The sequence below is a fragment of the Hipposideros armiger genome, unplaced genomic scaffold (genome assembly GCF_001890085.2).
Source record: "Hipposideros armiger isolate ML-2016 unplaced genomic scaffold, ASM189008v1 scaffold_346, whole genome shotgun sequence".
NCBI lineage: Eukaryota > Metazoa > Chordata > Mammalia > Chiroptera > Hipposideridae > Hipposideros > Hipposideros armiger.
Window position 1 is genome coordinate 1,146,145 of NW_017731696.1, and position 11,182 is coordinate 1,157,326.

General features: G+C 46.6%; 1 protein-coding gene and 1 pseudogene across 2 annotated transcripts in view; one reads left to right on the top strand and one right to left on the bottom strand.

The window, feature by feature from the left end:
• Positions 1-480: 480 nt before the first annotated feature.
• On the bottom strand, positions 481-2,584 carry LOC109392729 (40S ribosomal protein S12-like; annotated as a pseudogene).
• Positions 2,585-7,092: 4,508 nt separating this feature from the next.
• ARHGAP10 (Rho GTPase activating protein 10) overlaps positions 7,093-11,182 on the top strand; it is a 251,386-nt gene continuing 247,296 nt past the window's right edge. For both annotated transcript variants that reach the window (XM_019661363.1, XM_019661364.1), the window contains exon 1: positions 7,093-7,461. In XM_019661363.1, coding sequence (XP_019516908.1) covers positions 7,308-7,461 — 154 coding nt within the window. In that variant the 5' untranslated portion in view covers positions 7,093-7,307. The remainder of the gene's footprint in view (positions 7,462-11,182) is intronic.

The window sequence follows — 11,182 nt, forward strand, 5'->3', positions numbered from 1 at the left end:
TATCTCGCCTTAGTATTCCTTGCAGAACACTCCACAGTGCCTTGCCCACTCCAGTCAACATTTGCTGACTGAGTAGCCTTAGGTAAATGGAATAGTTCCAGAACTTATTAGGCATATCAGACTCTTCTAAGTGACGATGGGTTAGGGGTTCTGGAAAAGGTACGCTTTCCCTAGAAGCAATCAGAGGACGCCGGAGGAGGTCTGCAAGCTGGGCACAGTGTCCTCCAGGGAAGAAGAGAGCCTGGCGCAGAGGCTGATGGGAGGGGCCGTGCTTCCTCCGCCTGGGCTGTGTGTCAGCCCGCGGTGCTCCAGCCACAAGGCCTTTTTCAGTTTCTCATACTAGTTCTTCAGCAAAACTTCCCATGGGTATGCTTCCTCCCTTTCGACATCACATGCACTTCACCCCTACCCACTAACTTCTCATCCTGCAGATCTCAGGTCAACTGACATCTCGGAATAGGCCCAGTTCACCTTATAGCACTATTCACAGCTCTTAGAATTTATCAGAAGTTTCTTTTTTTCTGAGGAACAGGAACCAAGTTTTATTTGCTCATTTCTTGCAATGGAGTACTCTTCTGTGATATCCTTGGCCTGAGATTCTTTGCCACTGTCCTTAACTACCATACAACGGCAACGAGCCCCTGTATGGGTTTCCCCTCTGTCAGTTTCATAGAGGCCCAGCCATTCCCCTGGTTTCTTGTTGTCATCAGTCTAAATTAGGCTGCTTGCTGTTCTGCAGAGCGAGCCTCCACCAACTTGCCATGCACAAGCTCATCACAGTTGGATGCGCGTGCACAGTGATGGGCTTGGCACTTTTAGGCTGTGGCAGTTTCTCAAACCCCATGGGCTAAGCCCTGCTGGATGCGGGCGGTCTTCAGCACCTCTCAAAAATCAGTATTAACATCCATTCACCTCCAGCTGCGGTGCCTTCCTACAGGTGGAGCCACGTTTTGAGTGCACCTGAGCCTCTGCCTCCGCGTGACTCCACAGCAGGGAAAGAGCCAGCATTTTCTTTTAGTATTTGTGTTTGTAATTATTTGATATGTTCTTTCTCTCTTACTAGAGACTATTATTGCATGAAGGCATGAATCGTGCTTGTGTGTGTGTGTGTGTGTGTGTGTGTGTGTGTGTGTGTGTGAGAGAGAGAGAGAGAGAGAGAGAGAGAGAGAGAGATGAAGAAATATAAAGAGAGATTGATATTTACTATAGGAATTGTCTCATAGGATTATGGAGGCCAAGAAGTCCCATCATCTGCCATCTGCAAGCTGGAGAACCAGGAAAGCCAGTGGTGTAAGTCCCTGTCCATGTCTGAAGGCTGGAGAACCAGGAGCACCGATGTCTGGGGGCAGGAGAAGATGAACGTCCCAGCTCAAGGAGAGAGCGAATTTGCCCTTCCTCTGCCTTTTTGCTCTATTCAGGTCCTCAATAGATTGGATGATGATGCCCACTTGCAATGGTGAAGATGATCATCTTTATTCAGTCTGCTGATTCATATGCTAATCTTTTCCAGAAACACCCTCCCAGACACAGCTACAAATAATGTTCACCAGCTCTTTGGGCAACGCTTAGCCCAATCAAGTTGACACATAAAATTAACCATTACACTGGCCTGACTCTCAGTAGAGCTTATCCAGGGTAGTGCTCTCAGCATAGTATTTCTCAAAGTGCATTACCCAGGTTGCTAGTTCAGGCACTCTCACTAGGTGTTCTGTGAAGAAAAATAATTGTTTTAAAAATACGCATGCAGTGAAAATATCAAACATCTGGACAGTTATTATTCTGTGATAATTTATTTTTAAGAAAGGTTGTACTACAAACTGCTAATAGTGGTTATATATGAGGAGAAGGTCTTCTACTCTTCCTTTATTATACATTTTTTGTTGTGGTAAAATACATATGACATAACATTTACCATTTTAGCCATTTTTAAGTGTACAGTTCAATGGCATTAGGTATATTCACATGGTTGTGCAACTGCCACCATTGTATTTTATAGATTACTGGTTCATAAACTCATTATGCAGCATCCTTGTGTCTTGGTGGATTAACCCACCCCCAGCTCAAAGAGTGGCCCCTGAATGGCCCCTGCTGCCAGAGGTTACCCCATCATTGCCTCAGTGGTCAGTTGAGAGAGAGGCCTCCAGGTGTAAGTGAGTTAGGGAATGGCAGTCTCCTAAACTGGTTTGATGTCTAGATTGAAGAAGCTGTGATCAGGGAGCACCTGATATATATAAACCTATATTGCTGATAGGTAAGTCTGGAAGTGTTGAAGCCATTTGGTTGTCGTGAAGGAAGCTTTCTGGAAGCTTAGGTCAATAGCAAGAAGAAGGCCAGAGCGGTGAGAATCACAGAGACATGAAGCTGGAGTGGAAATAAGCCTTGAGAAGCCAGCCCTACCTCTCCAGGGAGGCTTTCAGTGATATGGTCCAATTATTTTTGCTTAACCTATTTTGGCTTTTCTCCCCTTAATATATTTATGAGACACAGCAGCCTAATGCAGTTTGGAAGACACCTAAAGATGTATCTTACATTTTTTCCTCTTATTTATGTTTTGCCCTAGCTATAATTTATACACCTCACTCATAAAGGTGTCAGCCTGCAGCAGAGACTCTTAGGTTTCTGCTTGAAACCTATTGTCCTTTTTCTCTTTGTAAGAAAATTCAGGTTTCACTTAGGGTGGTTGGTAGTATACCTGGATAAAAGACCACATTTTCCATTTCTCCTGGCAGCGATGTGCGGACACGTGACTATGCTCTGGCCAATGAAATAAAAAGAAAAAAATTGTCTAAGACCTGCAGGAAGGCTGAGAAAAGCGCTGACTCAGCTGAGAGGGAGGCCGCTTTTATCCTTTCCCCTCTTCCTTCACAGAAGGCACAGGAGCCACCCTTTACCATAAAGTGGCACTGGGGACGGAAGCTAATGCTTCCCTGGGGACTGTGGAATCATGTTAGACTTTTTACCTCTAGCCTTCTTGTACATGGAAGAGAGAACCTTGTCGTTTAAGCGACTGTTATTTTGGATTTTCTGTTATAATGTGCCTGAACCTAATTCTAACTGACTCAGCCTGAAACATACCCAAAGATTTCAGCAGAAACCATATTTGCCTTTATAGGTAGCAACTTTGTGACTCATCACGGAAAGACAACATTGCATGTAGGAACCGACATGAAGGGAAGGTTTCGTCTGAGTTAACCTCTATTTTACCTAGACTGCAACCTGATCAACTTTCATTGATTCAAATCTTTAACTAATGTAGGCACTGAGCAAAACATGAAAATGCCTGCCTGACACACATACTTGAGTGTCCTCCAGGCACCGCAAACTTAATGAGCCTGAAACAGAAACTGCTCTTGCCCACCCTGGTCATCACCACCAGCAGCACCGCCACCCGCCACATTGACTTCTTACTGCATGTTTTCCTTTAAGTAAATGTTTGCTGAAGTTAAAATCCATCTGCCTAACTTTGCATGCCAGGAGCCTTGAGCCTATCTTTGACACCTTCTTCATTTTTATTTCCAGGCCACTGTCAAGTCCCAGTATCTCCCTCTAAAATATATTGTAACCTGCCTATTTTTCTCTGTCTGCATTGTCACTTGGAGGGTAAAGCTCTACCACGTCTTGCGCAGACAACTCCAAAAGCCTTCCTTCTTGGATTCCCGTTCTCCACATTGAAAATCTTTAAAGGCTCCCCATAGTGTTAGGATACAACCTAAAATCCTAAATATGGCCCATGAGGCTTTGCATGGCCGGATGCCTGCCTGCCCTCCACCACCCCGTATTGTCTTGAGCCAGTGTCTCTCACTGACTGGACTTCAGCCCCCAGATCTTCTCTTTTAGTCTCTTGGATGTACCACCCTTTCCCATCCTAGGGGCTTGCACAGGCTGGCTCCCACCCCCTATGTAAAGGTCAGTTCCCACTGATTGTTCTGGTTACTGATGAAGTAACTTCCTCATGAAGTATTCCTTAACCCCACTTTCAATTTATATCAGGTCCCCCAATTATAATCTCTCACACGTCCTTTAACTGTATGGCATTTTAATTTTAAATTAGATATATATTTGTGTGATTTGGGTTGGGGTTTTTTTTTTTTTGGTATGATGTCAATCCCCCTCCAGAGACGAAAAGCACAGCGAGAACACATACTGTGTGTTCTGTTTACTGCTGCATTACCACCACCTGGCGTGGTGCCTGACACACATAGAAACTTCACAAAAGTTCGTGGGAAGAAAGAATGAAACAACTGAAGATCAGACCTGGGATCTCAGTGGCATCTGCTTTCGTGGTCACTTTCCATGAATTCTGTCATATGGTTTAATACTGTGGTTTCAGGGGGACTCCCCTGCCCCCCAAATCTTCCCCTTACTGTTGGAACATAATCATCTTTCTCCTTTCCCTCCTCCCCCTTTTCAGCCCACCCTCCTCAGCCTCCTCCTCCTCATCATCATTATCATAACTTTCTGCAGGTGCTTTATGGTTTGATTAAATCTGCTCAGCCAACCTGCAGTTGCTATGTCATCTCCATTTCATGGATGGCAAGCCTGGGGTTTGGAGAAAATTGTCCTTTGCCAAGGTTATATAATACAACTATTAAATAGTGAAATCACCTTGGAGCTCCGCAATTTCTATCTTTCTACTGTACCATAAACTTTCTCTTCACCTGGTCATACATACTTCTCATTCATTCCACAGTTCTTGGTCATCTCTACCAGGTGCTGTACAAGGTGGAATTGGGTAAAACAGAAGCAATTAGGCTCTTCCATTCTTGGTGAGTACAGTAGGCTTATTTTGTATTAAGATTCAGAGCCACCTGCTCTTTTACACTGTTTGGTGTGTGTGTGTGTGTGTGTGTGTGTGTAAACACACAAGTAATATTTTTCTTTGCAATGTTGTGAAATTGTTTTAAACTATTTTTTTTTGGCGGGGGTGGGGGGGTTCCAAATATCTAAAGAACTGGCCACATTGAATGAACCAGTTTTTGTGGCTGGGAGTGGAAAGTGGTAAGGAAGGAGAGGCAGCTCTGAAGCAGCCATCTTTTTTTAAATTTTGTTTTTAACATTTTAATTGAGATATACGTATTTCACATACAAAAAAAAATCCCACTTAAAGTGTACAATTAAGTAGTTTTTAAAGTATAGTCACAGAGTTGTGCAACCATTACCAAAATCTAAGTTTAAATTATTTTCATCATCCCCAAAAGAAACCCCTTTCTCCACCCCGCCGCCACCCACCAGGCTCTGGCAACCACTAAGCTACTTTCTGTCTCTCTAGATTTCCCTGTTCTGGACATTTCATACTGAATAACATATGTGGTCTTTTGTGACTGGCTTCTTTCACTTGGCATCATGTTTTCAAGGTTCAGTGTGTTGTAGTATGCATCAGTATTTCATTCCTTTTAATAGTGGATTAATATTCTTTTGTATGGGTATACGCATTTTGTTCATCTGTTCATCAGCTGATGACATTTGGGTTGACTCCACGTTTTGGCTATTATAACAATGCTACTGTGAACAAGTATTTGTGTGGACATGTTTTCATATTTTTTGGGTATCTAAAAGAGTTGCTGGCTCACATGTGGTTAACCCTGTTAGTGTAACACTTTGAGGTCAGCAGCCCCTCCTTATGAGGAAAGGTTTAGGTTTTTGCCTAGAGGATTGAGTGCCTGTCAGTGTTTGGCTATTTTGCCAGGCTCTCACTGCTTTGTGTACATCCCTTCTATGCATGGATGTCTCTACCCGCTTTATTTGCTTTTTATTTTCTTCTCTGTAGACTCTAGCCCCTGCTAATTTTAGTAGGGACTGTAGCTTTTTCAAAGCCTAAAAGTTATTTGTAAAACATTTTGAGCTCTCTGGAAGATGGACATTAAAGTTAGAATGTTTATCTGTTTATCTTTGGGTTAGGCGCTCACCTGGTGTTTTGTAACAAAAGAGCTTATTGAGTAAGAGGCTTATTTAACTTGGTCCTGAGGGTTACACTCCTGCAACGTGCTGGCCAAACAGATTCTTAATTACCCAGCTCCGGAGCCTGAATGTTTTAAAGAATCACTTTGAAGTTTCTTGGTGATACTAGCATCATTAGTAAACATATATGTAAACATGTTTGTAAGCTTGTAAAAAATGGATTTAGTTTCTAGTGTGTGCCTGGCACATAATAAGTGCATAATAAATTGTTAGTTCCCATTGTGAAGTTACTCTACAATTATTTCTTTTAGGTATACATTTCAATATTGAATTTAAAAAGGCTTAACTTTTTTTAGGGACACATTTGTGTTCTGTTTCAGAATACACGGAATAGTTTACTTTTCCAGGTGTACTGACCAAGTCTCATTCGATCATCACCCCCACCTGGTGAAAACCATGCACACCTGGCATTTATTTTCCTGTGGTTATTTTTAGAACAATAATGATCGTCTCTACCTACCCAAGCAAATGTAATCTGCTGAGTACAACAGAAATACCTCTTCAGTGGTTTGGCCACCCTCTCCCTCCCACCAAGCCTTTCAGTGTGGGTACGAAGAAGAAGAATGTCCTAGGTGCTTCCTGGCCCCTACGAAAACGCTCCCTGCCCTTGTAAGGCTTTCACTCTAAAGCGGAGATTGAACACACGTTTTACTTTACGTGGGGAACATGAGTAAGAGAGCCCTGGTGCGTGTCCATTCACACCTGAGGGTCCGTCCCTAGTCCGTATAAATGAGATGAGTCAATCATTGCCCCCAGCAAGCCAGACCCCTTGAGTTCTGTCTCCTGGCTGCGGGAATTGGAGACTGCTATTAGGACGTTCCTTCCTCGCCCTTGCCGGGTTCTCTGCCTCGGGGAGCCGACAGTGAGTCACCCCGAAGAGGGGAGATTAAGAAAAAGGGAGGGACAGGCGCCCCGGGGGTGGGGACGAGTCGCGGGACGGAATTCTAGAGCGAGAGAGCCTCTGAAGGAAGAGGAGGGGCAACTGCGCGTGGGGAAGAAAAGGAAGAGGCGTCCGGGGAAAGGAAGGGAAGGGAGGGGAGGAGAAGGGAGGAAAAAGAAGGGGGCGAGCGGCGGAGCCCTGGGCGGGGCGGCCCGGAGCCTCGGGGAGGGTCCGCCGCGCGGGGGACGGGCGGGGCGGGGCCGTGGGCACCCGGGCTTCGGCGGGGCTGCCGGGAGGAGGACGCCGGCTGCTCGGAGCGGCCCGACTCGGCTCCGAGGGACATGTCCGCGCCGCGCTCGCCGTGCGCCCGGGGCTGCTAGCTTCTCCTGGACTTCCTGCCTGTGCGGCCCCGCACCTGGCCGCGGCCCCGGAGCCTGGCTCCGACGGGAGCGCGCCGACCGCTGCAGCCATGGGGTTGCAGCCCCTGGAGTTCAGCGACTGCTACCTCGACAGCCCGTGGTTCAGGGAGAGGATCCGCGCGCACGAAGCGGAGCTCGAGAGGACCAACAAGTTCATCAAAGAGCTCATCAAGGACGGGAAGAACCTCATCGCGGCGACCAAAAGTAAGCGGGGAGCTGGGAGCTGGGCGCTGGGCGCGGGCGTGCTGCGGCGCGGCAGGGCCAGGAGCAGCCTCGCCCAGGGGGACACGCGCTAGCCCGTGCCCGGGGCTGGCAGCCCGAGGAGCGGGAGGCTTCGGGACCGGGAAGCCCTGGGGTGGTACCTCCCGGGCTCCGAGGCGGGCGGTTGGGAGTCCCCTTCCCCACTCCGTCCCCTCTGCGGCCGGAGCCAGGCGCCCCTCCGTGCCTGCGTTCCCCGCGGGACCGCCCGAGGGCAGTTTTTATTGCTCAGAGTCTTATACGAAACAAACATCAATTTTACTAGTTTTGTCCCGTGACCTCTCAAAAAGGACTTTCTTGGGAATTCTTTGAAAACCTGCTGGGTGTTGAGTTGCACCCTTTCCGTGTCAGTTTCTGATCTTCCGGGACAGTGTTGTCCCGGGTCCTTCATTGTGCTAAACCAGAAGGTCCACCTGGCATTGAGCTGCCTCCCGCCGCACATTCCTTCCCTCCCCCTGCGCCGGGGAGGGGGTCAAAGATTGGGGCTTCTCAGGGCGAGCAGAGCGACCTGCTCTCCGGCCCAATGGAGCGCTGCCAGCAAACAGGGAATTCTATCCGGTTAAGCGGGATGCCTGCCTCCCGGTTCTTTATCCTTTGAAAAACTCGGAAGTGAATTGGCCACAGGAGAAATATTCTCTCTCCCCCTCTCCCCCTCTCCCTCTCTCCCCCTCCCCCTTCCCCTTCTCTTGCTCTCTGTTTCTCTCTCTCTCTCTGTCTGTCTCCCTCCCTCTCTCTCTCTCTCTCTCTCTGTTTCTGTCTGTCTGTCTGTCTGTCTGTCTGTCTGTCTGTCTGTCTCTCTCTCTCTCTCTCTCTCTCATTCCTGCGGGAACATTGAGTTGGTGATGCTGCTGTTAATGGGGAGGCATTAGCTTCAGTGAGAAGCTGGGCGGCCTGGCCACGCCTGTCGCCCCCTAGCCCTTTCTGAGGATGCCTCTGAGTGCTCCCTGTCCCCTCTTAAAAAGACCTGCGCACGCGTCACACGGGTGGAGTAGTGTCCAGCTTCGCAAGTCTGTGTTGTTAGGGTCTGTCTTCTCCCTAGTTTCCCAGTTCAGGAATGCCCAGCTTGTCCGTTGTACACTTGTTTATGGACATCACCTCTGGGGAAAATATGAATGTCAGCCCCCCACCCCCACCTTGTGTTAAGGAAGATTAAACTGAAAAAGTGCCTCAAATACTCAGCACAGTGCCTGGAACAGTAAATATTCAACTTAGTGAATGAGTCGAAATAAGTTTTAATGAGGAGAATGAAGTGAGCCATCCTTGTAATTTGGGAAGCAAGTCACTCAACTTCTCTGGATGACGTCCAAAGTTCCCTTTGGCACTGTGACCTCTTGGGTGTTGCAAAATGAGGACTGGGAAGTATTGTTTGGGACATGTGACGACTGGGTCTATTTGATGGATGGCTCTCCAGTGCCTTGGCATTGGGTAAGTGTTGGTGGGAAGAAGGGAGGAGCTGTAACTATGTAGGATGAGTGTGGAAAGGAGGCAGGGAGAAGGGCTGTGTGTGTGTGTGTGTGTGTGTGTGTGTGTGTGTGTGTGTAGTGCCCAAGAAGGACTCTTTCCTGCTGTAGCTTGGTGTTAACCAGCGTCACCGGCTGGGGGAGTGTACCCTCTCTTACTGGCTTCAGCAGCTCTCGAGCTAGGGAGCTGAGGAGAGAAGCAGATGGCAAAGCCAGTTTGGCCACTGGTAGGAAGCTATTTATGTGACTGCATATTGTTTTTTTTTTTTTTGCCAAACGGGACACATGCTTGGTGTTCCAGGAGCGGCTAGTGCATCTGGGGGGCCAGCTGTCAGCCTTCCTCCCCGGAATGTAGACTTCCTTGAGTTTGTAAATTAGTATCTTATTCCTTTTGATTCTTGTCCTTTACGATACGCATAATTTATAATCATGCTTAAGAAAGCAACCAGAAAGTGTCTTTTTTTCCCTCGTGTTTAGTTAACTTAAATTCTTTGCCAGAAGACACTAACACAGCGTTAGCGTACATACTTTTGACAAGTTGGGAAGACACTGTTTGCCCAGCTTGCCCCGTCAAGTTTACTTCTAGTTCCTATCAAAGATTGAGAAGCCTGAACTTCAGTGAGGACATCTGAGTTAATTTGCCTTCACTGTTAGGGCCTGGCTACATGACAGTTGGGCAGGTCACTTAATTCTTTTGTGTCCAGTTTCCCTTGTCCTACTTCTAAGTGGCATGCGTGTTTGGAAATTGCTTGATTAGGCTGTTTGAAATGGCAGGCTAGGTCAGTTATTTGCCTAACCAGTTGAGCCATTCTATTAACATCTGAGAAGGAAGTCCAGGAAGGACCTGAGGTGGAGGGAGTAGCTGCAGCAAGCAAGAATAACGATCAGCGAGGGCAGACTGTGTCTATTCTCAGGTGTTTTACGTTGTTTTGCAAACACAGCATTTTGTGCATTTTCAGAATTGGGTGTTTAAGGGATTTCTATTTTGAAGTGCCCTGTAAGATGCCTCCTGCATATGCTAAATCCTTGTTGGATTTATGTAATTTTGATGTCTTGACACTTTGAATATTCCATAAATATGGAATTGGAGGCAAAAAATTGGAGGCAGCTCTGTAAAACCTGGAGGGTTACTGCTGAGTTCAGTTACGTAGCAATCAGAAAATGCTTAACACCGACAATGTGTTACATATTGGGGTTGAGATAAAAAGAGGTAAATAAGGTAGAGGCCCTTGTCCTTGAGTTTATTGCCCTTGAGTTGAATAAGATTCAATCTAGGGAACATATCCTCTCTGCTTTGTGCTAAGTTCTTGAAGAAACAGAGGATACACAGACACACACGCTAATAAAAATAATAATTCAGTGACGAGTGGGTCTTTTAACTGACAGGAGCAAGAAGAGTTGGTTGTAGGTTAGAGTGGAGAAGGTTTGCTGGAGGTTTGGGAACCCACTGGTGTTGTAAGTAAGGAGTAGAACCTTGTCAGATTGGAAACAGCTGAGAAGAAGCCAGCACACCTCAGTGAGGATGATGAGACCAATTTGGCTGGAATGGAGATTTCATTTCGGGGAGTAGAGTGGGATGAACGGGAAGGCCAGTTGCAGATTATGGGGAACCATAAGAGTGAGGTTGGGGGTGTGGATTTTATCCTGTGGAGAATCAGTGAGGGCTTTTCAACAGAAGTCCCACATAATGGGGAAGAGATAGCCGAGAGATGGTCCTTGACATCTGTGTGTAGGGTGGAGATGGCAGTGGGGTCGGGCAGAGCTCCAGCGAGAACAGCCTGGGATCATTGACTTACGTGGTAGATTGGGAGATTATTCACTCCATTCAATGGAGTCTTTGTTTAAATGGCTTTTTAGTCCTTTTTCTCTTTTCACTCCTTTCCTTTCCTAGAATAACCAGTGTCCTCTTTCAATACAGTTTAAACTTCTGTAAAGCCTTTCATGCGTTGTCTGTGTCGTGTCAGATGCTTACGGTTTTGTAGAAATGTGTAGCGTGTTTGTCAGAAACAATGATCAGTCATATATGCTTTTCTCATAAATTTTACATTAGGTGTGCTTGAGAGAATAGATTCTATGCTGGAGGGAAATACAGATTTTGAAAACAAATAGTCTTCAGTTATTAAGCAGTTACATAGCTATATAAAATGGTAAACTTAGATTGTCCAGCTGTGTGTGTGAGTGTGTGTGTGTGTGTGTGTGTGTGTGTG